Source organism: Thermothelomyces heterothallicus (assembly GCF_042370625.1).
Source record: "Thermothelomyces heterothallicus CBS 202.75 unplaced genomic scaffold P884_scaffold_5, whole genome shotgun sequence".
Taxonomy (NCBI): Eukaryota; Fungi; Ascomycota; class Sordariomycetes; order Sordariales; family Chaetomiaceae; genus Thermothelomyces; species Thermothelomyces heterothallicus.
This window is the reverse complement of record NW_027192566.1, coordinates 814,509-839,284: the sequence shown is the minus strand read 5'-3', so window position 1 is coordinate 839,284 and position 24,776 is coordinate 814,509. Positions and strand designations below refer to the sequence as shown.

Below are 24,776 nucleotides of genomic sequence, written 5' to 3'. Positions count from 1 at the left end.
GGGGGGGGGGAGAAGGAGGGAAACGGACCCTCCTGTACACCTACTTGTGGCCGTCGAGGTCCCAGACGTAGGCGCCCTTGCCCTGTTTCATGCAGAGCGGAAAGGGGGAGGTGTGGAGGAGGGTGCGGGTGTTGCCACCCGGGAGGCTGCCGACGGCGAGGTCATGCTGGGCCTTGGAGAGCGGGTTGTTGGCGGCAAAGCGTTCTTCGGCGGCGTCAAGAGCGGCCCGGGCTGCTTGTCTGCCGAAGGATATCGCCGGGTTGGGTCCCATGGTGCGGTGAAACGGCGCGGTGAAACGGTGCGGTGAAACGGTGAGGATGGTCAAGCGCAAAGCAGGGCAACCTTGTTTCGGGGCTCCTAAGCGTCAAGATGAATGATTACCTGGGCTTAAACCATCTGATGGGAAGAATGACCAAGCAAAGCCATGGTAGCAGCTTATCATACCCCTCACGGTTATGGTTCCCGGAAGAAGGGCTATCAGGGGTCTTCGGCCCGGCGAGTTCGGATTAGTCGGAGCCCCACTTGCCGGTGAATGGCAGCCGAAGGCGGCCCAGAAAGGCTAAAGGTACCGTAATAAGAGCATCGATGGCCCATCACAAGGGCCCTCCTCTTACACTACAGTCGGCTAGTGCACACGCGCAACTATGCGATAAGACTACCTCAAGATAGGAAGTCACAGGTACCGAGTAATATTAAATCATGGAATAAAGTACATCCGTACAAAGTAGTGAATTCCTCTAGCTGTGTAGCTGGATTCAACCGCCTCTTTGGAACGCATGAAGGGCCGCTATTTGGCACTATTCCCTAAACTACTGGTGCGACCTCTTCCATGCTGCAAACTCGGATGGGTCCACGGCAAATAGACCCGACTCCTGTACACTGCTGCAGCCTTGAATCTCGGCGATGCAGACAAAAAGCGACATGTCGCTCACTTTCTGGGCTATCGTTTGCTGTAGTCGGATGAACGCCCGCTCTCCTTCCCCGTACGAGAGCGGCATGTGGACGTCGAATATGCCCTGGAGACAATAATATGCCTTGTCCTCGAGACGTGCGGTCTGGCGGAGAGGGGTGGGCTGTTTACACCTCCATTGTCTTCATTGAGCGAAGCTTCTATAGAGCGACTCTCGGAGATGCAGGGATATATCTATGGGCATCGAGCTACTATGGCCGCAGCCTGCTTCAATGTATTGGACCAAAACCTCAAAAGTGACTGCAGCAAGGCTTCAGTGGTCTGGGTCTCTGAAAGGTGTCTACATTGGGGAGGGGAGCATGCAGCTTCGCTTCTATATTAGATACTGGGCGAGGCTCACAATAATATTTAATATTTTACTGGCTAGTTTAATTAATTAATTATTGGATACCACACTTTTGCCCCCATGCTGAGCGCATTCCATACATATCTCACACACAATTCTTCTTTATGCTGGGCGAGGCTCTCAATATCTATCTTACCGGCCATTGGAAGCTGTAATTAGGTAATAATCACACCTTTGCCCTCTCAAGATGCGCTTTCCCTATCTCACATACAGCCCCGCGCTCAAGGAGGCACTTGTTTCAAGCGTGTGGCTGTAGCTGCCAGTAGCGAGCCGGGCCTCAATGATCAGGTGTTCCTTTCTCCATTACCTGCATGTATCCAAGACAGTAAGACACTAAAATCTTCTGTTAGCACGATCGTAGCGCGAAGCGAAGCTTTGAGCCAACGGTGTTACCTCGGAACTAAGTCGTACCAAAGCGGACACCTTAGGGAGGGTACCTAACCTAACCCACTACATGAGCGACTTTTAAGTCCCCTTCTTTCTCGTTTTCCTCATCCAACGTCTCGTCAGCCTCATCCTCGATGACCGAACCTCCATCATAAGCTGAGTCCGTCCCCTTTTCCCCGCCGCCATCACTGTTGTTTGATCCACCGAGCCTCGCTACGGACAACGACGACGACGACGACACGGTGCTCCGGCTGCTGACGCTGCTCGACCGGCGCAGCTGGTGGTGCCGCGAGTGTGGCAGCGACTCGCGCCGCGCGGTGCGGGTGAGAATCATGATGGGGATGGTATTATAGTCCGGGGACAACGCGGCTGTGTCAACTTTGAGATCGAGGCCGCTGCTCCGACGGTGGCTGAGAGCGCGGCGGACCATGGTTTTTTTCACAGATAATATGTCGAGACTGTGAGGTAGTTCCTGTGGTGTAGTTCGCCTGCCTGGTGTTTCGTAATTAGTCGGTTAATTATTATTATTCTCCGTTTATGTTTATTTAATAGAACACGGTGCTAATTAGAAGCGGCGGCGGCGCGTGAGTTGGGAAGCCAGTTCCGTCACGAAGCGTCGGTGTCGTGAATTAAACGGCCGGGGCTCTGTGATCTTAGCAGTCTAATTAAGGAACGTGTGCCAAAATAGGCTGGCTGGAAAGGGGACGTGAAATTTTGAGCGAGAGGCAGGCATTGATTGTTGCGTCGCGAAATACTGAAGTACTAGTACTACCAGGAGTCGACGATCACTTTCCGAGAGGGGTGTTCCCCAGATTTTTGTGGTCGTGTCCAGGTCACGAGCAAAAGACCGTCTGCCGGACAAAGCAGTTTGATCTCCGGAGAGGCCTCGACCGGGGCCGTTTTGCCTCGGTTTGACAAACCCGGATAAGCGGGGGATCCAAGGAAATGTCATTGCCCGGTCAATCTGTTGCGGAGGAACTGTGCCGTTCGTCCCGCCTCCCGGCCCTTCCATGGGTGGCCTGGCCACGGAGGCCCGGTGTGAGACGGTCGATGGTTTATGCAAGGAGCTGGACTTATCCCCCACGGTGGGGGCCTTACCAGCAACGGAACGGCACTTTCAAACTTGTATCCCGTTGTTTCGGGGTCTCGTGGAACGTTTTTTTTTTTTTTTTTTTAATTTCTCTTCCATTGCAGAACTCATCCCTGCCGAGATATCGAACCGGTGCTTCACACAACCCGAATGGGTCGGAGTGAGGTGTGTTGGCCGGGCCTCACGCGGCCACACACAACTACTCGGCCTTGCCTCAAACGCGTTTAGATCCCCACCAAAGACCGCTGAAGCGGCGGGAAAGGGTGTATTCCGCCTGCGATACGAACCCACGCTCCGGGCCGTATAGTGTAGACAGTGTTTCTTTGCCACGTCGATCAAGGCTGTCGAGCAGACAGACCAGTCAGTTACTTCATGCTCCTGTATGTAATTACCCACCGGGCCTCAGGAGGCGGGTCAAGGGCCTGGCCTGCCCGGATCGTCCGCAGCGAGAAACGCGTGATTACCTCTACCCTTCCCAAGTCACTTGGGAGGGGATTCGAGCTCACCTCCCACCGCCGTGGCCAGTGAGACCCCAGACGAACACAGTCCATGGCGATATTGCAGATTGAGCAGCAGTGCATACTCGGGTCAACCAAATTGAAGGAACTGAAGGGTGAGAAAGGAGCGGTAGCCCGAGTACCTCTATTAACCAACATCCCAATACCGTGGCACTGTTGTACATGTACATACACATACGTATACTTAAAATAGACCGCTGGTAACCTACACCGCTTTTGTTGAAGGAAGTCCGTCGGTCGTACGGAGATCCACCTCCTCCTCTTACTCCTGCAATTCGTACCTCTTTTCCGCGATATGGCTATCGATCGTCTTCAGCCAATGCCGGATCCTCGGCAGCACCGCAAACTCGTACTCGGGCAGGCTCGCCAGCTCCCGTAGGAACGGGCCCCAGCGGCCCTGGCTGACCGACGCCAGGAACGTCTCGATCTGCTGCACGACGAGCCGCGTGCCCTCGTCGCAGTACAGGCCCGCCACGCGCATCTCCTCGAGCAGGTTGAACACGGCGGTCGGGTCGCCGTACCGGTTCCACAGCACGCGGGCCAGCTGGTTATAGAAGGGCGTGCTCACGCCGAGCACGTAGCTGGCGGGGCCGAGCTCCTTGACGCGCGGCAGGATGTGCAGGGCCAGCGGCGACGAGCGGGCGAACTGCGTGTCGAAGAGGGTGAGCGCGTTTAGCAGGTACGACGGGTAGAGCGGGCCGTAGATGTGCAGCGGGAGTTTGGCCGCGTCGCCGCGCTTGCGCTTGCTGCCGTTCCCGCGCTTGGAGGCCGCCTTCGTCGAGTCCTCGTCGATTCCGAGCCGGTGGACCAGCGGGAACACTTCCTCCTCGAGGACGTCCCAGAGCTCAAAGTCGCTCTTGGCGGCGCGCATCTTGGCGTCGACCCGCTTGCGCTCCTCGCGCCGGAGCGCCTCGTTTTGGACCGTCTTGGAAAGTGGATCGAGAGCGAGGTCGATTTGTTGGCCCGCCGGGTGCTCTTCGCTCAGGTTTGGGTCGGAATCTGAGGCTGCCGTGCCAACTTTCTGCGACGCTTTTTCCTCCTCGATGGTGCCGAGCGCCATGCGGGCCGCCTCGCGGAGGCTTGGGGGGAAGCGCAGCAATGCCTTCTCCCACTCGGTTGCGGCTGATGTCTGCCCAAGGGGATGGAGGGGGTCGAACGGCTTATGCATCTGCCGTCGAGCTTTTGACTGCACTTCGGCCGCGTCTTGCACAATGATATTGACGGTGTTGCGGAACGACTCGGCGTTAGGCTCCGCGGTTTTCCCTCCAAAGTCATCAGCTTTGGAGCCTTGGAGCCCAGACGACGGAGGACCAGCCTCCGACTTGCCCGAAGCCCGGGCCTGAGAGTCCTTGGAGGAGGACACTGTCGACGATTTCAAGGCAGGGCTGCCCGCCTTGTTACGGCTGGCGATCTCCTCAAAGATGCGACTGAAAACGTCTTGCTCCGACGGCGTGATGGTCGACCGAATACCCGACTCGGCATCGCGTTCGGCATCGGTCCTAGTATCCGGTGGCTCGTATCCTTCCGGCAATTCGAACGGAATATCGTCGCCGCCTCTAGCGGATTTGACCGATCGGGGTCGCTCCCTCGGGTGGTTGGTGCGGTTGGAAGAGTGGAAGAGGGCGCGGAATGCGGGCGTCGAGAAACCGGTTCGGGACAGCCGCTGAAGGGTGCGCGTTTGGTAGAGGAAGGGCATGAGGGTTGTCGACATGTTGGGCAACGTGGGGGTTAGTTACCTGCCATGTCCAGTGATCGGTTGCGATGCAGAGTACGAATAGTTCGTGGTGTTGCAGAACAGAGCTTGGCCATTTGCTGAAAATTTCCCGGTCGCTGCCGGATCCTTGCACTCTGGGGTCCCACTAAAGGTGGGTTTGCGGAATAACTAACCAATCTGTGCACTAACTAGCGTAAAGTTCCGCAAGGTCCTGAGAACGTTAGGCGGCAGGGGAGAATTGCGGATTCCCGTGATTTCGCGCTCTGCAACTCGCGCCTGGTTTTAATGGATTCCCGGTTCCTCGCGTTTTTCGCGTTTCGTTTCGCGACAGGGCCGGAGTTTGCACCACGCCTACGGCGTTTTTCGTGCATGGTTTTGTCCAATTAATGTTTTGAAGATTACAATTGCGCTCCCGCTACGCGTTCTTCATCATGCCTCCAAAATCAGAGCCCGTCATCAGCGCGTTCGAGCGCAAGCGACTCGAAAACATCGCGAACAACGCCGCGATCCTCAGCGGGATCAGCGCCACCGCAGAGAAAATCATACCCAAGCCCGCTCCGCCGAAACCTAAGCGCTCAAGCGCACCACGCGTCAAGCGAGAATCCGTCCAGCGCGAACCTCCCCGTCCGACGCGGCAAAGCAGCAGACTGGCAGGGCGCGGCGCCGATGTGGACATCCTCAAGCGCAAGGCGGAGGTGGAGGCGGAGGCGGAGGCGGAAAAGGCTAAGGCCAAGAAGATGCGTGTCAGCGGAGACCTGAACCTTGGAGATATCCAGGTTGAGGGTCGAAAATGGGAGGGCGGCCTAGACGGGCTGGCGGGGCTGAAGGGACTCTCCGTTAGGGGAGCCCAGCCAGGCGTGAGGACGTTCACCGACCAAGATGTGGCAGAAACAACGGATGAAGGGCTAAAGGACTTGAGACTACGCATGAGCGGACTGAAACTTTACGAAAAATGGCCTGTCCAAGGTACCTACCTTCCCCCCTAGTTCAACTCCATCTCCTTATTAACCCTGATCAGACATAAAAATCGTGCCACAACGGGTATACTCATTGGGTTTTCATCCCACCGAGTCCAAGCCGATCATATTTGCTGGTGACAAGGAGGGTGCAATGGGTGTCTTTGACGCATCACAAGAGCCAGTCAAGGCCGAGGACGACGAGGACGAGGAAGCCGAGATCTCCGACCCCGTAATATCCGCCTTCAAGACGCACTCGCGAACCATTACCGCGTTTCACTTCTCTCCTGTCGACGCCAACGCCGTCTTCTCTGCCTCTTACGACTCATCTATCCGCAAACTGGACCTGGACAAGGGCGTCTCAAGCCAAGTCTTTGCCCCAAGCGATGCAGACGAGGACCTACCCATCAGCGCAATCGACATGCCAACGAACGACCCTAACATCATCATCTTCTCCACGCTACAAGGCTCCCTGGGGCGGCACGATCTGCGCACCAAGCCAGGGACGGCCGAGATCTGGAGCCTGACCGACCAGAAGATTGGAGGCTTCTCGCTGCACCCCGAGCTACCACACCTCGTGGCCACGGCCTCGCTCGACCGCACGCTCAAGATCTGGGACCTGCGGAAAATTCAAGGCAAAGGCCACGCGCGTGCGCCGGCGCTCCTCGGCATGCACGAGTCGCGCCTGTCGGTTTCACACGCCAGCTGGAGCAGCGCGGGCCACGTGGCGACGTCGAGCTACGACGACCGCATCAAAATCTACTCGTTCCCCGACGCGAGCAAGTGGGCCGCCGGCGCGGAACTGACCGAGGCGCAGATGGAGCCGACGCGGCAGATCCCGCACAACAACCAGACCGGGCGCTGGGTGACCATCCTCAAACCGCAGTGGCAGAGGAGCCCGCGGGACGGGCTGCAGAAATTTGTCATTGGTAATATGAACCGGTTTGTGGACGTGTATTCGGCCGATGGCGAGCAGCTCGCGCAGCTGGATGGCGACGGCATCACGGCGGTGCCGGCTGTGGCACACTTCCATCCGACGATGGATTGGGTGGCAGGTGGGAACGCGAGCGGGAAGCTCTGCCTGTGGATGTGACACCAACTTTGGGGAGCTGCCTGAGCTGGGTGTCAACGTTACTGAAGTGGCTGGTCCAAACTCGGAACAGCCTCGCAGTCCCCAGGCGAGTTGAAACCGCCAGATTTAGTCGTTGAATTTCAGATCCCGGTAATGGTGGGAGAGGGGCGAGTGATGTCGCACCATTTCCGTTTGCATGCAGTTTCCAGTGTGTTTCCCGGTTGCTCTTCGACATGCTTGGATTATTGCCGGATATAGAACATGCGATGCATGTAAGCGCAAAATGCTCAATATTACTTCCCATTAACTAAATCGTTCCCCATTTCCAAGTTGGAACGAGATTCCGGGTCTGCCGGTTGCATGTGATGGGAACAAAAGAACGGGGCCTTATCGGCAGGCGACTGTTGACTCTTGCGTCATGAGATTTGCATCGTGGCTTATCGATAAGCCCTAGGCTCTCACGTTGCAACCGAGTCTCCAAGTCATGGGGTGTGGGGTGAACTGAAGGCCGTTGAGTGCTTGAACCGCGATGCAGACGATAGATGCTGGATCTGAACCTTATCCCAGAGTGTAATGATAATTTCGTTAGACAGTAGAGTCGTTCTGATGTCAATCACTCTGTACTACAGAGTAGTAGGATTTTGCGCAAGATCCCGGCCGCGGATCACCCCCGGCTGTTGGCTCACCGGACCCCCGGACCCTGGTTAATAACTAAGGCAACACTTGGCCGTGGTGCACCGCTGTGGCTCGGACCAACTTGCTCGCATATTGATTGGAGACTCCAATCAGCTCCATGTCCGAGTGACAACGGCAACCAGCCATGTCCGCTGACCAACCACCTTACGGTTCTCGCTACACCGGCCGTGTACGCGCCTGCAGTTCACGATAATAATAATTCCAAGGCCGTTCACCACCACCCTACAGACAGTCACCCTAATCCGTACCCGATCTTCACAATCCTTATCTCGGGCGCCCGTTTGCCCCTCCCACCTGCGAACATTGCAGCAGCCCTACTTCTCTGCGATAACACCTCCTCCAAATCCCCAGGCATCAGTCGTTGTGGTTGCTGCTAGACAAGGACGGTCAGTGCCCCTGTCAGCCTTGTTTGATGGATGAGTGTCTTGTTATTCACATCCATGAGACTTACGTGCCCCCGTTGTTGGCTAGGCGCCTCATCGAAGCCGTACCTACCTAGCTATGGACAAAGACCCAGCGCCAGCGGCACCGCCTCCCGCCGCCGCACCTCAACCTCCGCCCAAGAGCCCCGACCCAACGGACGCGGGCCGAACTCAGCCGTCGATACTTCCAACGTCTCCGTCGGCCGGACCTAGCCATGTAAATCACGATGGGCGCGCCGTGCGCCGTGTCTCCCGAAGGCTCCAAAAGAAGCGCCGCGACGGCGCGCACACACCCACCCTGGAGCTTCCCGATCGTCTAAAAGACCATGGCGACCCCGCCGATGGTGAAGAGGAGGTGTTGCGTCCGCAGGGCTACGGCGGCGGCATGTTCATGAACATGAACCAGAGCATATTCGGTCTGATTGCTGCTGCAGGAAGCCAAGCAGACTTTGCAGACCGCTTTGAGGGACACAGCTCGGATGATGACGAAGACACGCAGAGTCCCATGGCTAAAACTATTGCCGGACCCAAGGGGCTGCAAGATGCATCTGCTCCTGCTGAAACCCTCTCCCAGACCACAGTGCTTCCGCGGCACGGGGGCTTCCGTCATAAGTCAGATCACCGTCATCGAAGGAAATTTTCCGAGAGCCGGCTTCTGCGGTCTGTTCCTGGCCTGGCCCGGCTCAGCGACAAACTCAAGTCCTCCAGATCGCCCAAATCACCACGGTCAGACGAGCACGTGCGCCTGCAGGGCAACGCAACCGACACGGACGTGCCACCTTCCGACCTCGCACCTGCCATCCAGATCACTCGGACCGAGACTACGACGGCCCCCGTCATGAGTAGGATGCTGGAAGCCCGCGCTCAAATGGCGGCGCGGCCGAGCTTCGACCTCGAGAGGACGTCGGACCAACTCTCCCGGACGGCTGACGGCTCGGGCGAGCCCGGGCCGACCGAGTTGGCCAAAAAGCTCGCACAGATCTTCGAGTTCGACAGCGCCGAAGAGGTCATTCAGGAGTATCCATGTTGGCTCCTCCAGCACGTCCTCCTCACCGGGTACATGTACATTACGACGCGGCACATTGCGTTTTACGCATACCTGCCCAGGAAGGCGGTAAAGTATCCCCTATGCCCGCTTGTTTCCCGGCGTCCTGTGATACTGACCAGCCGCAGCACGAAGTCGCCAGGTCGGGTTACTTAGCCAAGTGCGGCAAGAGGAACCCCAAATACAACCGCTACTGGTTCCGCCTCAAGGGTGATGTCTTGTCTTACTATCGCGATCCCCAAGATCTCTACTTCCCGCAGGGCCAGATCGATTTACGGTACGGCATCTCCGCGACCATCACCGACAAGGACAAGGAAGGCGTCAACTTCACCGTCGCCACCGATAACCGCACGTATTACTTCAGGGCCGATAGCCCCCAGAGTGCCAAAGAGTGGGTCAAGAGCCTGCAGAGGGTCATCTTCAGGTCGCACAACGATGGCGACAGCGTCAAGATCTCGCTCCCAATCGAAAATGTCATTGATGTCGAAGAGGCACACATGCTGGACTTTGCCGACACCTGCAAGATCCGAGTCATCGACAACGACGAGACTTACGCCATTGACGAGGTATGCGTTGTCTTGCCGCTGACGATTTCACACCACCTACTAACCAACCATTGCTGACACTCTGGCAGTACTTCTTCGCCTTCTTCAGCTTCGGGAAGGAACCTATCAACGTTCTCAAAATCCTTGTCGAGGACTCTTCGTCGCAGGCGCAGGGTCCCAGTGACCAAACAGAGCCGAGTGCCGAGTCTTCAAATAGGACAAGCAACAGCGGGAATCGAGAGCAACTGCCTAGACCTGCGTCCCGGGTCTCAGGCAAGGCTCGTGAAGGCGTCAGGGCCACCCTCTCACCAGTCTCGCCTCTTTGCGGCTCTTCGCCGAGCCCCCGGCCGAGCATGGACCGCCCGCGCACGAGTTTCGACGCGTTCAATCCTTTCACCAGACGGAACATGGATGCTAAGGAGAGCGGTCTGAATCCGGACTCTCCACCGCGTCGCAGTCGCAGCGTCGGCAGGCCGTCTTTCAGCAGAAAACATGACGGCGGCCACGAGAGGCACGAGAGCAGTGACTCCTACGTCCAGAGTATGGGCGATCCCAGCCACGCGAGCCTGTCGGCAATGATGGCTTCGGCCAGTAGCGAAGACCCATCGGCGAGTCAGATACTGAAGGACAGCGACGTCTTCCACAGCCCAACCAGTCGGCGACCACGCGGGAACCGGGAGGGTGAGCATCCATTATCCCCAACCGGAGCACGGTCAAAGCAAGCCCGGCGCGACGCTTCCAGGCCTCGCACGACGGAAGCGGGAGACGCTGAGGCAATCGCAACCACGCCGACGCTACAAAGTATAGCAACAATGGGAGGCTATCCCTTTCGCAAGGCAAACGCATTGATCGAATACTTAGACCGCCATTCCAGGCGCATGAGCAACCTCCTGGCAACAGAGTCCATGGGATACGTTGAGAAGGTTTCGGGCATGTGGAAGGGCGGGGGGAAACACTATGACGAACCGGCCGGTCTTAGGACCGACGAAGAGGATGCCGGAGATGACCCTGCCGATCGGGCCAATTCGGAAGCCCGATTCAGGGCTCACTTTGCCCTGCCTGAGAGCGAGAAGCTCCAGGCTGCCTACTTTGGACACATGATGCGCGTCCTGCCACTATACGGGAAGATCTACATCAGCGACCGCCACTTCTGCTTCCGCAGCTTGCTTCCCGGCACGCGCACCAAACTCATCCTTCCCTTGCGAGATATTGAGAACGTTGACAAAGAGAAGGGTTTCCGGTTCGGCTATGCCGGCCTTGTCGTTGTCATCCGCGGTCACGAGGAGCTCTTCTTCGAGTTCCACAAAGCAGAAATTCGCGACGACTGCACCATCACGATTCTCCAGAGCCTGGAAGCGATGCGCTACCTTCCCGAGTCTGACATCCCGGACGGTGTCGACTCCGAAGAAGCTCAAGCCGCCGTCGCGGAACACGTTGCGCTTCAGAAGGCGCGCGATGAGGAATTTGCTGACCACGATGTCCGGCTCCCTCGCGAAGCGCCCTCCATCTCAGAAACACCAACCATTCTCTTTGACGACCCCAAGGCCTCTTTTCTTAACTTCAAGCCCTCCCAGTCGATGCGAATCACCTGCCTCACCATCGGCTCGCGGGGCGACGTGCAGCCATACATCGCGCTCTGCAAGCGGCTCCTGGAAGAAGGCCACCGCCCCCGGATTGCCACGCACGGCGAGTTCAAGGACTGGATCGAGTCTCACGGGATCGAGTTTGCCTACGTCGGCGGCGACCCGGCGGAGCTTATGCAGCTTTGCATCCAGAACGGCACCTTCACGCTTGGCTTCTTCCGCGAGGCCAATGCCAAGATGCGTGATTGGCTCGACGAGTTGCTCGAGACAGCCTGGAACGCCTGCCAGGGCAGTGACCTGATTATTGAGTCGCCCTCCGCCATGGCCGGTATCCACATCGCCGAGGCGCTCGGCGTCCCCTACTTCCGCGCCTTCACCATGCCCTGGACCCGGACCCGCGCCTACCCGCACGCGTTCATCATGCCCGGCCAAAAGATGGGCGGCGCTTACAATTACGTGACGTACGTGATGTTTGAGACGGTATTTTGGAAGGCGACGGCACACCAGATCAACCGCTGGCGCAGGCGGTTCCTGGGGTTGCCCAATACCAGCCTCGAGAAGCTGCAGGTCAACAAAGTCCCGTTCCTGTACAACTTCTCCCCATACGTTGTGCCTCCGCCGCTGGACTACAGTGACTGGATCCGCGTCACCGGGTATTGGTTCCTGGACGAGGGCGACAGGAACTGGGAGCCACCCAAAGATCTAACCGACTTCATCGATCAGGCTCGACGGGACGGCAAGAAGCTGGTGTACGTCGGGTTCGGATCCATTCTTGTACCCGACCCCGCCAAGATGACACAGGAGGTGATCGATGCCGTGCTCAAGGCGGATGTGCGGTGTATCCTTAGTAAAGGGTGGAGCGATCGCTTGCCGACCAGAAAGGACAAGGAAGGGGAACAACAGGTCGGACCGCCGGCGGAAGAGAAAAAGCCGGAGCCGGAGCTGCCACCGGAGATCTTCCAGATCCAATCGGTGCCACACGACTGGCTCTTCAGGCAGATCGACGCCGCGGCGCACCACGGTGGGAGCGGCACCACCGGGGCGAGCCTGCGCGCCGGGATCCCCACGGTGATCAGGCCATTTTTCGGCGACCAGTACTTCTTTGGCACGCGGGTGGAGGACCTTGGTGTCGGCATCTGCCTCAAGAAGTGGGGCGCGGCGTCGTTTGCGCGTGCGCTGTGGGAGGCGACGCACAGCGAACGCATGATCGTCAAGGCGAGATCGTTGGGTGAGCAGATCCGCAAGGTACGTAGTCATCCACGCACGCGCCGACCTCCCCGAAGAACCCGCCCGGTGCTAACGCTCCCTCGTGTAGGAAAACGGCGTCGACACGGCTATCAAATGCATCTACCGCGACCTCGAGTACGCTACCGAGCTAATCCGCGCAAAGACGGGCAAGAACCAGACCCGCCGCCAGGCGGCTGCGTCCGCAGCTGCGGTAGGGACGTCCACCGACGGCTCGGGCTCGGGTGTTGCCGATGCCGCGGATCCATTCGACGACGACGAGGAAGAGAGTTGGACTTTTGTGAGCGGAGATGCCGAGACCATCGTACCCGACCTTACATGGGCACCTGGCGGTCTCCATGTTGCTGGTGGGGCCCCGGGAGAGGCGGGCACGGAGCTCGGCGGAGGATCGTGAGAGTCGCTTGGTGTTGTACTTGGCCGTTTCTCGTATGCCTGAACTCCTACATTGCGTACTTACTCTTTCACATTTGGATTAGGCGTGGGGAACGCATGCCATGGTTCGTTCCCATTCTTGGGACTAGAGCTGGTGTTGGCGTTTCGGGACTCATGATGATGACTGATGACTCAAGAGGTTCGGGCATAGGTGGAAATTGGGTCCGGGATACACATACAGACGGTACCAGATTGGTTTGGCTGGCATGCCTGGGTTGGGTTAGGTTGGGTTGTGTTGGGTTCAAGCTCCCGTTCGTCAGGGATGCTGGGCTGGGACACAGGAGGTGGATAACACGACCGGCCGCTTTGTTCTTGCCTCTGCTTTCTTCTCTTTTGGCCGGCGGGGTGCCGCGTGACGTCCTACATGTATACACCTTATACACCCCCCTACCTCCTTTCTTACTGGAAGCCCGGTCCTGGATAGGACACGAAGAACCGTATCACTATAGAGTAATGGTTACTAGATACACACTTGACCTTGTGTCTCCTAGTCTTTCCTTGCAAACCTTATATTCCATGATGACCCAGGGCAGTGGACTTTTGGTGGTAATTGGAGATGATGAGTTGTCAGCTTTGGTGTTCTCCTTCATTTGGCTCCGGGATGTCAAACGCAGTTAGAAGACTCGAACAACAGAAGGAGGCTTTACAGCGGTGGCTTCGAAGGTTCAACAAAAGTGCCTTACAGACTACCAAAAAAAGAGGAATAAGGAGCACTATATATAATTAGACAAAGTAAATGCTCAATACGTTTAGCGAGCGTGCCTTAGTGTATGGCTAGCTCGTAGCTAGTGCCTCAGAAGCTTATACGCTTCTGACATGGGAGCACATGTTGACGCTACCAATACGGAGCTGCGGAGTGGGTATTGTGAGAGAGCTCTTAGTTCGAACTGGTCTATCCTTCCTCTGATCTACGTTCCTGCTATTGACTTGGCCGCTTGAAGTCTTTGGGCTGGGGACTTCTTGCACTGTCCTCTTCTTAGCGCGCTTAATTTGAGAGGGTTAACTGCTAAGAGCGATATCCGGTCAAAGAAGCTGCAGCGTTTTTCAAAGGATGGCCTAAGATTGCTCCCTGATTGCGATTGTAGGGCGGGCGAGAGTTGATAAACGACGTGAAAAACGTTCATAAATGATGAAGGGTGGAAAGAAAACAGGAAGACCGCAGGCAGACAAGGAAAGGCTAGGCACCTGTGGGGAACTGTGCTTGATGATGCCTTTCTGGCTATCTATGACCTTGAGGCGTTCAAAGTTGCAGACGGCCACAGCTCACAGACACGGTACGGCTGTTAAAGAGCCGCCGATTTGTTCTCAGTATATGATTGGTCAAGCCTTGTGACTTAACCTCAAGACTTAGTTACTGTGTAGTCAAAGTCTAGGAAACATGGGAGGAAATCCTGTGCATTGCGTTTTGGTAGGCTCGGGGAAACGGAGATAATCTCGCTGAACCTCGCCCTCGTCGTTACAAGATCCCAAGCACACTAAAATTACCCCATCTTAATGACAAGTGGAAGCGTTCAAGTGCCTGTGCACGCCACGTTTTAGCCACACATGACCCCGCAACGAGGGGCGACGAACCTGCTTGAGTTGCTCGGCAGGGGTTGCGTGCACCTCGAAAAATTGGTTGGACACCAGAGCGCATCCCGGATCAGCCGCCACAGGTACAAAAGGACCTGCCCAACCCACCCAAAGTTTGGCTCATTGCTTTGCGACTGCCGGCACTCCTTTTCGTCAGTGCGTCGATACAACATCCCAACCCACAAATCCGGCATTAATCCGTACATCATCATCCACTTCTTCGCACCTCTCCCATCCCGTCTAACATTGACTCCTTCCGACAGGAACTTAACCTTGGCATCTTTGTACCACTTGTCTCATTCCTGTTCATACGAACCATCGCCTCATATCGGTTCGGGTTGGCTGTTTTCTCCGGTTAACTGGGAAAGCGGTGGCTCGAGCTTGAACATCGACCCACATTCGTCCCGAAACACACGATTCCAGGCTACCGGAGCTTGGACCACCAGCCCGCTGTGCCCCACGCGAGCGGCTGCTGCGCTAACCGTTCTTGGTTCAGCGCCCCACGCTTTCTGCAGCTTGTCCGCCGTCGCATTCGCCTTCTGGGAGCTTGCATCGCGACACCCGCGCAGACAGAGCCGACAGTTATCGACCGCGGTACACGGTACACAGAACCTGTGCGCGCCACTGCGCGATGGGTGGTCCAACCGACTTGGGCACCGGGTTCATTCGAGTTTTGGGAGGCTACTGCGTGAGTGACCCTGATTCATCTCTTCATCATTTTTTTTTCTTTTTTTCTTTTTTTCTTTTTTTTTTGCCCGACACGCGATTAACAATGTTCAACCCCGCGGGCAGGCTCAACGCGCGAACAACGGCCGAATCCATTAAACCCTACCGTCGCACATCTCGACCAGTCCTTCCCTCGTCGACACTATGTCAAAAACCGTCCGGCTGGGGAGCCGGCTACGGTACCCCATCACCGTCGTCAAGCTTCACAAAAAACCCGGGGACAGGATAAAGAAACAGGAAACCCTCATGGAATATTCGTTCAAATGGTGGAAGGAGGTTGGCGACTCCATCCGTGGCGAGACCTGGAAAGAAGAGCAGACGACCATCGTGACATGGGACTCCCCGAGCGATGGCGAGCTGAGGCACTGGCTCATCCGCGAAGGCCAGCACATCGTGTCCGACACGCCAGCTATGGAGGTCAAGGAGGATTGCCCGCACGAGATCCAATTCCAGGGCCTCTGCGGCATGTGCGGCAAGGATATGACCGAAGTCAACTGGGCGACCGAGACTAGCGACACGGCGCGTGCTCCCATCAACATGGTGCACGACCAGACTAACCTGACCGTCAGCGCGGTTCAAGCTCAGCGCACAGAACAGGAGCTTCAGCGACGCCTCCTCAAGAGCCGCAAGCTGAGCTTGGTAGTCGATCTGGACCAAACCATCATCCAGGCCTGCATCGACCCAACCGTGGGCGAGTGGCAGAAGGACCCAACGAACCCGAACCACGAGTTGGCCAAGGAGGTCAAGAGCTTCCAGCTCGACGACGGCCCGACCGACTTGGCGCGACGATGCTGGTACTACATCAAGATGCGCCCGGGGCTCCAGGACTTCTTGAAGCGCATCGCCGAGATGTACGAGCTGCATGTCTACACCATGGGTACGCGCGCATACGCACAGAATGTGGCACGCGTTGTTGACCCAGACAAGAAGCTATTCGGTAACCGCGTCATCAGCCGCGACGAGAACGGCAATATCTTCGCCAAGAGCCTGCACCGGCTCTTCCCAGTCAGCACTCACATGGTGGCCATTATCGACGACCGGTCCGACGTCTGGCCGCGTAACCGACCTAACCTGATCAAGGTCTCGCCTTACGAGTTTTTCAAGGGCATCGGAGATATCAACTCCAACCTCTTACCGAAGCGCCAGGACCTGCTCACGTCGGGCGCGACGGCCAACGGGGCGAAGAAGGGGAAGAAGAGCAAAGCATCCGAGAACCAAGAGGTCGCCGTCGCCGGAACCGACGACGGCGCGTTGACACGAGAGCAGGTCGAGGAGCAGGAGCGAGCGCTCGAGAAGCAGATCAAGGACAGGCCGCTTCAGGTGCTCCAAGAGCAGCTTGACCGTGAGGACGAAGAGGCCGAGAAGGCGACCGTTCGATCGGATGACAGTTCCGAGTCGCGCTCGTCGTCCCCTCCTCCACACCGTCATCGCGTCTTGCAGGACGACGACGAGGAGCTCAAGTATCTCGAGCAGCACCTCACCGCCCTCCATCGGGCCTTTTACGACGAGTACGACAGAAACCGAGCGGCGCATGATTCGTCCGGCGACGTCGACCTCGACTCAGTGCCAGACGCCGGGCGTATTCTCGACCAGCTCAAGAGCACAATCCTACAGGGCAAGAAGATTGTCCTGTCTGGCTTGCTACCAAGAGACACCAACATATACCGCTCCGAGCTCGGCCTCCAGATCATGTCCTTCGGCGCAGAGCTCCTCACCAAGGTCAGCCGAGATGTGACCCACCTCGTCGTCAATGCCGCGCAGCCGGGTAGGGAGAAGCTCCTCCAAGCCCGGCGGCGACCTCACATCAAGATTGTCAGCCAGGAATGGCTAGCTGCCTGCTTCAGCCAGTGGAAGGCCGTCGACGAGTCGCCTTACCTCTTCACGGCGCGCCTCGTCGAAGAGGACGATCCAGAACACAAGCTCATCGCCAGTGACGAGGACGAAGACGAGGTTGAAGACACGGACACCGAAGCCGACAGCAGCGGCAGAGGCCTCAACGGTGAAACTAACGGCACCAGCAGTCCCAGGTTAAAACTCATATCCCCGACGGGCCAGACCCACACGTTCAAGCTAAAGACTGGCGAATCCGCCGACGACGAAGAGAGCGACCCGGGCGAAGATGATGATGAGGAGGAGGAAATTGAGGAGGGCCTCCTCCCCGATGATCTTCCCGACGGCCAGTCGTCGCCCATCGACGGGCTCAAGACATTCAACTGGGGCTCGGCGGACGAGGAGCTAGCCGAGTTTCTGGCGAGTGGGTCGGACGACGAGGACGAGGACGAAGACGAGGACGAAGAAGGCGACGGCGATGACGGCGACGACAGCGGGCCACGCGCCGAAGAGGACGAAGACGAGTTCGGCTCCTCGTCGCTGGGGGAGGAGGATGGTCGGGGGAGGAGGAGTAAAAGTGTTAGCCCGTCCACTGGCGGTGGTGGCAGTAGCAAGAAGAGGAAGGATCGTGACGAAGACGACGAAGACGATGGAGATGGCGGGGATGAAGGCCAAGGGGAAAATGGCACGCCGGCGAAGCGCCTGCGCAGGACGGAGAGCCAACACGGGTCGTCGCTGCGGAGTCTCTATCGTGCGGGGGAGAATGGGAGCAGCTTGCCGACGCCGGGCCGATCGGACAGGCGGGATGCGGAGATGGAGGGCACGGAGGACAATGCCGTGGAGGAGGGTGACGAGGTGGAGGGAGAAGAGGACGAGGAGATGGAGATTGATGTCGCCGAGCTCGAGGCCGAGTTCGAGGCCGAGTTTGGCAAAGCCGAGGCCGAACTCGAGGCTCAGATGGCCGCCGAAGAGACGTCTGGCGCTGAAGGGGATGTGGGGACGGAGAATGGCTAGTAGGCCGTCCTAATTCCCGTGAAGGAAAGGATGTTTTGAGGAACAACGGGTCCGAGATATGTTTTTTTTTTTTTTTTTTTTTTTTTTTTTTTTTTTTTTTTTTTTCCCTACGGCGCTTTGTGTTACATACATATGGGACCAGCGTGGGCGGGTTGGTGGTTCGGCGGTTCGGCCGGTTGGACGGAGTTGACTGAGATTTATCGTGCAGATTATGTATTGTAGCCCGTAATGCACTGGCATCTTTACAGCCTCGAATTCTGACATTTATACTCCTCAGACTCGCGGACTTGGTGTATGTGTTCCGTACTTGTCACGGACTTCGGTTGTTGCTGTGCACCAATAGAGTACCAGCGCCCCCGTGTAGCTTGGCGTTATTTGGCCCCCACTCGTCCTCCTTACGTAATCATGGATCCCACCACCAATCGAAACCTCGCCGAAGCAGCGCAATCGTTCAATTGAAGCTCGAGCTCGGGAACTTAGAGCGACGACGTCAATTGCGCCAATTCGACCGTCCGCAGCAGCGCACCACTCCTGGGCCTCGACCAGGACTTAGAGGAGTCAGATTGATTTGAACAAGCGACTGCCGACGCCCAATCGACGCGGTTCCGAAGCCCGGACGGGTGATCTACGAGAGCACAACAGTTCAGAAGGGGGAAAAAGAATAACAGACGCCCACCATGCCGCAGGATATGCCGCCCGCTGGCGGCTATGAAGCCGTTCAGTACAAGGTGGGTTTGTTTGTCTTTGGATTCATTTCTGAAATGAAGTGGCTCCGAGCTTGAAGTCGTGAATCGAGCCGCGAGAAACGGATGCGAGGTTTACCGGGAAGTTGATGCCTCGAGGCGCGGGCGGGGCCGGGGAAGTGGTGTCCAAAACGATGAACGGATGGGAGAGAGTTCTTGCGGCGGTGAAGATGTGTGACCTTGGGGGCTGCAGCGCAGGATAAGAAGTCAGGGAGGGAGAGGAGCGATGCTGGTTGGGGAAGATCGGGAGCGTCTGATTAGGCGGCAGTGCGGGCGCCGCGGCTTGCGTGGCTGAAGCCGTCCTTGGAAAGCAGATCGTCGGAGGAGGGAGGGAAACAGCAAGCTCTCACCAGCGGATGCAACGCCAACTCGACACCGTCTTCCGAGCACAAAAAGCTAATGTTCCATCGCCACAGCGCAACCTCCCCTCGCGCGGCCTGTTCCGCCCCAAGACCCTCCTCGCCGGCAGCGCACTGCTTATGCTTTACGGCTGGTACAAGCTTGTCGTCGGCATTCGCGAGCAAAAGTACGTCTCCATTCCCTCCTCCCCCTCCCCCTCCCCCAACCCCCCTTCTCTCCTTTCCCGGAGCTGCCCTCGGCCGTGACTGTGTTCTAACATCCAGCAGCGAACTCGCCCGCGAGAAGATGTGGGCTCGCATCCACCTGATCCCGCTCCTGCAGGCCGAAGAGGACCGCGACCAGGTCCGGAGGCACCTGGCTGACCAGGCGAGGGAGAAGGAGCTTCTCGGGGAGAACATCAAGGTCTATCACTCGGACCGGTAAGTTTCCGCTTTCATTTCTGTTGTTCATCTCTCTTCCCCTGTTACCGCCATTTTCGACGCAGCAGCAAGGTCCTAATGCGGCTGGCAGGTTTGTCCGGCCCACGTTTGGAGTAACACCTGCGAACGTTACCAAGGACTAAGTTGAGATGGTTGATACGGGGGTGGTGAGCTCTATCAACGGATTACGGCTCTTTGGCGGAACGGAGAGCAATTCATGTTCCGATAGATGCCCGGAGCTACGAGCTCGGGGTGGATGTAAATAATCGGCGGTAGATGAAAGAAAGAAAGGGTTTTGGCACGGTCTTGTCCGCCTGCTCGCGTCGAACGTTGCTCATCAACAGTGAACGCGACTAATGCCATCGAAAGCAATTACCTATTTAGCTTTATGCAAATATTTGGCTTTGGCCGACGATATACTTCAACGAACTTGATGTAACCGAGCAGAAGCGGATCCCGGAGATAGCCGTCGTCGATGTTCATGCATGAGGCATGGTGGAATTGGGTGACCAAAGCATCACCAGCCCGCCGAACTCCGGCCCGGGTCCCATACGTAGTATGTACATGCTCGATCCAGAAAACCACAGGAGCGGTGCTCTGTGCTATGTGTTACATCCCAACCCTTGCCGTTCTGCTGGCATGGTAGGTATAGACGCGATAGATCTAGTTGCATCAGTATTCTCGAGAAAGGTATGTGGGCCTTGGAGCAGCCTAGAAGTGCGAGATCATTGCTACCGTCTACGTGTCTCATGTCAATTGCAGCAGACAGAGCCCGGCACAACACAACCAGAGAAGCAAGAAACAAGTTCCACCCGACCTATTACCGTATCCTAACAACCATGTAGCTCAGTGCCAGCCTCCCGCGCCGAACGCCCGCAACGCACGTTGCAACGCCAACTAACCACCAAAGGTTTGAAACAAAAGCCATTCTACGCCGGAGCCTGGACCACCTTGAACCCTTCCGACACCAGCTTCGTGATGTCGTCGTTCTTGTGCTGCAACAGGCTGAGCGCAAATGCAACATCGTTCCATTGCCGCTCATTTTCACACCGCGGCAGTCTGGCGGCCAGCTTGTCCGCCAACTGCTTGGCGTGTTTGTCCTATTTTCCGGCATTAGCATTCGACAATTCACATGCGTGCCAACCGCAAGAAGAAAACGGCGGGTCGCAGCTCACCTTCTCCACAAACCCGAGCAAGAACCGAACGATTCTCCGGAAACTCTCTTCGTCAATCCGACGATCGGCAGACAACAGACTGAACATGTCGACAAAGTGATTATACACGGCATTGTCCTTGGTGCTGAGCTCGGTAAAGAACATGCGCGCGAGGTCGGCGATCCGCTTGTCCTCGTCCTCGAGACATTTGGCCATCTCGCCCAGCTGGCCCTTGACCTTGACCTGGCCGGCCAGGATAAGGAACGTCAGCGTCATCAGGCAGGTCCGCTTGACCATGGGCTCCGGGTCAGCCAGGCGGCGATACAGGAAGTCCGTGTTCTCGTCGATCAGGTGGTTAAAGCAGACGGCCATGTCTCCGAGAGCGATGACGGCGTTGCTGCGCACCGTCGCGTCCGTGGAGCGCTCCATGATGGTGATGAGCAGCGGGAGGTTGGCCTCGCAATACTCGGACGAGACGCACATGAGCTTGGCGAGGCACAGGGTCGCGGCTTGCTGGAGGTTGCGGTCGCGGTACGTGGTGTTGTTGGCGCATATCTCGCTGACCATAGGTCCGAAGTGAGCGAGCAGCGAGTTGGGGCCGTAGAGGAGCTCGCGCTCACGGATGTGCGCCATGGCCTCTGTAAAGTCGTCCTCAGTCGTGCCGCCAATCAGGTCGAGCTCGTCGCCCTCGTCGCCAACCTTGGATTTGTCCTTGGCATGGGAGACGGAGCGCCGGCTGGAAGTGCTTGCGCCGAGAGAGGACCGGCCGTTGGCTGCGGCGGACTTTTCCTTCTCCTGTTTGCGGCGCTTGAAGTCGAGTTCGCAGAGCTCGAGGTGCACGATCTGTTTGATCGCAACGTGCCCGACGATGAAGAGGAGCTGGGAGAGGCCAACCGTGTTGTTCTTGTTATCTTTCTTGGGCGGGCTAGCAGGCGTTTGCTGCGACGCAGGGACGGTGGGATCGCCTTCTCCACCTTCGGCCGGGGAGGAAGGGCTGGGAGCCGGCTGGGTCTCATCGCGAGAAGCGGGACGAGAGCTGGGCTGTGAGCCCGCAGGCGAATTCGTGCGAGAAAAGACGGCCCTCGTTTTGCGGCGGATGAGTTCTGAGCAGAGGACGTCTGGGTGTCTGGAGAGCGTGTAAATGGCGTTGATAGCCTGCTCAGCCACGCCATACCACTCCTTGCTATCAGTAGGCACCTCGGTGATGGCAGCCAGACGGACCAGCACGGCGTGGTCATTTGGCAGCCTGGAGAACTTGGTGGTGGACTCCTTCGTCTGGCGACCAGTAGGGTTGATCCGACGCAGAGCGATGCAGGTGTACTTGGCGAGCTGCAAGTCGGCCCGGCCGTGAGCTCCAAGCCCAGTGCGCAGCATTGTCTCTATCTCGCCGACAACAATTTCGGGACTTGCGGTGGCGAGCATGCCCAGCACAATGATGGCACCTCGCCTCTGCTTCCTAGAGATCTCCCGCCTCTGCACACCATACACCTGCCACAACTTGGCAATGACAAGATCTGGGATCATGCCTTGCTTCATCATGGTGCTCAGCAGCTGCTCGAGCGATGTGAGTTCGGCAGGGGTCGCGCCAAAAGTCAAGCTAATCATGTTCCTCGCAATGTAATTGGCGGCATCGTTGGGGCTGAAGCTGTCAGGAGCTTCGAAGAAGAGTCTCTTGTAACATTCGATGAGGTGCGTTTGGACACCCTTGCCTTCGTCACTGTTGCCCTTCGTCCAGATGAGCCGAAGCATGCGGCGAATGCCGACCTTGTTTTGCTCGATATTGTATGCGTCGCCGATTTCGAAGTAGTCCATGGCTTCGATGACTTCGCTCTTATTCCTGGAGCCGAGGAGCTGGCATATTATCCCAGTCGCCTCATGAAGAACGTCGATGAACTTCAGCGCTTCGGTGTAGTACCGCTTGGTGAGGGTGAGCTTCTCGATTGCCTCGGAGGTAGCTGCTTCCTCTTGAGCTTTCTGTATGGCGGCCATCTTTTCCTCCTCGGTCATTTCGGCAGGCTGCTTTCTCGGGGACTCGATTTGGGTGGCATCGTCAAGCAAACCCTGATCTACCGTCGTGTTTCCATTGCTGCCGTCGAGACCTGGTGCGTCAACAGGCGGCTTCAGGGCGTTGAGCTCTGCATCGACCTTGTCCAGGCGCTCCTGCCAGTCCTTCCTCGCGAGCTGTGCGCCATGAAGGGCGGTGAAGGGATGTGTGCGAATCAGGGTGGCAAGCAACTTGATGGCATTCCTCCTGACGTGGCTGCTCTTGTCCTCGAGGCTACGGCAGGCCAGTTCGGCCGCCCTTTGCCTCCGCTTCGGGAACTTTTGTTCCAGCTCGCAGAGCTTGATATAGACCTGGATTGTTCTGCACCGACAATACGGATTGATGTCGAGGAAACGCTCTTCGAGCACGTCAAAGAACGCGTTCATCTGCGACTTGTGGTTCTCGCCTCGCTCCTCCGATTTGCTGAGGTGGGCGAGCATGTTGCCAAAAACCTCAATCAGGGCGCAGCGCAAGGTGTACGACTATGCCCGTCAGTGTGCGGCTCCAACCGTCTGCCGGTGTACACAACATACCTCACTATCCAGCTGCTTCGCCAACAGGGTAACCTGCTTGATGACCAACCTAGGGGCCAACTCAGACAGTCTAACCATGAAGGCCGAAACAGACTTTGGCCCCTTGGTGTCATTGCTGTTGAACTCCTTGTTGCTGAGTTCTCGCAAGATTTCATCCGCCAGTTGTGGGTAATCGTATTGCTCCGCTAGAATGTGCAGGAACTCGGCCATGGGTTCCGACAGGTGCTCAAAGTAGGTCAGATTCTGGACAATGGAGATTTGCGCAGCTAGGAAGAGTCAGCGTTTCGCTCGGCTAGGTGCACAGCGAACCCACCGTATCCGTGTCCATGGTGCTTGACGGCGATGCAGAGCACTTTGAAGGCGTGCATCCGAATGCTGGTGCTCTTGACGCGCTGCTCGCTCTCGAGGATCATGTACACGGGGCGGGTGAGCAGTCCGATGAAAGTGTCTCGCTCCGACGTCGTCAGGAAAATCTTGGCCAGTTTTAACCTCAGCACCTTGCACATTGTGTTCAGTGCGGTTTCCAACTGTGCAGTCGAATCCCACGTCCCGTCTTTGCCGAGATCCTTCCTGCTCTTGGGCTTCCCGCGACCCCTCGTGGGCACCGTTGTCGACGACTTCTCGGCGGCCTTGGTCTCCACGGCGGCAATGGTCCACTGCAACAGAAAGCCGTACATCTCGAGGAGCTGCTTGTGGTGCGCGATGAGCTCTTGCTCGTCCGACTCGAGGTCATGGTGGATGACGTCGGCCTCGGCAGCCAGCCCGGATGTGATCAGGTCAAAGATCTTGCTCAGAGCGTGCGCCGAGAGGAAGGAGGTGTACCTGGATTGTTTGAACAGCTCAGAATCAGGATCGCTTAAAAGACGGTCTGCGGCGCCAGAACCCAGAGCACGCGCGGGCTGGGCAGGGTTGTGTGTGTAGTCTGCCAGCATCGGCGTGTCTCTATCGGATGGTGTGAGGGGAACAGAAGAGATGGGTGCACACTTTAGAAGAAACTGCAGCGAGTCAAAGATGCTGCTACGTGTGATGGCATCTGGGTTCTCGGCCACAGCGTCCACGATGGGGTTCAGGACCGCGTTGATCACAGCGTTATCGGTCAGCGAGTCGGGGTCATTCTCGCAGTCAAGGAGCGCGCTGTCGGCCTCGGGCGTCGGGATTCCGGCAGGATCGCTCATATAATGCTTGAGCGCATCGTTGATGTCGAAGTTGACGCTGTCCATGGCGGACAACGGCCGATGAGGGCTGTCGTGGGGAGGGCCAGTTGGAAATGTTGTGGGAAAAAGACCGAAAAAAAAACCCTTGTTTCACTGAATAAGGTAATTAAGATTGTTTATCGTGGCTGCGGGCTGTCACGGTTGAT

The 24,776-nt window shown here is 57.2% G+C and overlaps 8 protein-coding genes across 8 annotated transcripts in view; 4 read left to right on the top strand and 4 right to left on the bottom strand.

Annotated features, from left to right (window-relative positions):
• P884DRAFT_290505 (pyridoxal phosphate-dependent transferase) overlaps positions 1 to 408 on the bottom strand; it is a 1,905-nt gene extending 1,497 nt beyond the window's left edge. Inside the window, exon 1 of the mRNA XM_069444060.1 lies at positions 45 to 408. Coding sequence (XP_069299711.1) covers positions 45 to 271 — 227 coding nt within the window. The 5' untranslated portion in view covers positions 272 to 408. The remainder of the gene's footprint in view (positions 1 to 44) is intronic.
• A 1,350-nt stretch (positions 409 to 1,758) lies between these two features.
• On the bottom strand, positions 1,759 to 2,133 carry P884DRAFT_194690 (uncharacterized protein; the record flags this gene model as incomplete). The annotated part of the gene is made up of 1 exon (XM_069437849.1): positions 1,759 to 2,133. The coding sequence occupies one exon, from the start codon at positions 2,131 to 2,133 to the stop codon at positions 1,759 to 1,761; it is 375 nt and encodes a 124-aa protein (XP_069299710.1).
• A 1,242-nt stretch (positions 2,134 to 3,375) lies between these two features.
• Positions 3,376 to 5,111, bottom strand: P884DRAFT_256800 (uncharacterized protein). Its single transcript, XM_069441085.1, has one exon. The coding sequence runs from the start codon at positions 5,020 to 5,022 to the stop codon at positions 3,574 to 3,576; it is 1,449 nt and encodes a 482-aa protein (XP_069299709.1). The 5' UTR covers positions 5,023 to 5,111; the 3' UTR covers positions 3,376 to 3,573.
• A 345-nt stretch (positions 5,112 to 5,456) lies between these two features.
• P884DRAFT_267940 (WD40-repeat-containing domain protein) lies at positions 5,457 to 7,074 on the top strand (the record flags this gene model as incomplete). The annotated part of the gene is made up of 2 exons (XM_069442153.1): positions 5,457 to 5,991; positions 6,044 to 7,074. 2 exons carry the CDS (start codon positions 5,457 to 5,459, stop codon positions 7,072 to 7,074), a joined length of 1,566 nt encoding a protein of 521 aa, XP_069299708.1.
• A 1,176-nt stretch (positions 7,075 to 8,250) lies between these two features.
• On the top strand, positions 8,251 to 12,983 carry P884DRAFT_194718 (glycosyltransferase family 1 protein; the record flags this gene model as incomplete). The annotated part of the gene is made up of 4 exons (XM_069437851.1): positions 8,251 to 9,285; positions 9,345 to 9,782; positions 9,851 to 12,589; positions 12,660 to 12,983. 4 exons carry the CDS (start codon positions 8,251 to 8,253, stop codon positions 12,981 to 12,983), a joined length of 4,536 nt encoding a protein of 1,511 aa, XP_069299707.1.
• Positions 12,984 to 15,098: 2,115 nt separating this feature from the next.
• Positions 15,099 to 18,219, top strand: P884DRAFT_107462 (uncharacterized protein). Its single transcript, XM_069437057.1, has 2 exons — positions 15,099 to 15,281; positions 15,386 to 18,219. Exon 2 carries the CDS (start codon positions 15,464 to 15,466, stop codon positions 18,161 to 18,163), a length of 2,700 nt encoding a protein of 899 aa, XP_069299706.1. The 5' UTR covers positions 15,099 to 15,281; positions 15,386 to 15,463; the 3' UTR covers positions 18,164 to 18,219.
• A 414-nt stretch (positions 18,220 to 18,633) lies between these two features.
• On the top strand, positions 18,634 to 19,868 carry P884DRAFT_256796 (GRIM-19). Its single transcript, XM_069441084.1, has 4 exons — positions 18,634 to 18,891; positions 19,323 to 19,432; positions 19,533 to 19,685; positions 19,777 to 19,868. The coding sequence occupies exons 1-4, from the start codon at positions 18,841 to 18,843 to the stop codon at positions 19,826 to 19,828; spliced, it is 366 nt and encodes a 121-aa protein (XP_069299705.1). The 5' UTR covers positions 18,634 to 18,840; the 3' UTR covers positions 19,829 to 19,868.
• Positions 19,869 to 20,614: 746 nt separating this feature from the next.
• Positions 20,615 to 24,636, bottom strand: P884DRAFT_297887 (condensin component-like protein; the record flags this gene model as incomplete). Its single annotated transcript, XM_069444553.1, has 4 exons — positions 20,615 to 20,785; positions 20,861 to 23,365; positions 23,417 to 23,682; positions 23,730 to 24,636. The coding sequence occupies 4 exons, from the start codon at positions 24,634 to 24,636 to the stop codon at positions 20,615 to 20,617; spliced, it is 3,849 nt and encodes a 1,282-aa protein (XP_069299704.1).
• Between the last annotated feature and the right edge of the window lie 140 nt (positions 24,637 to 24,776).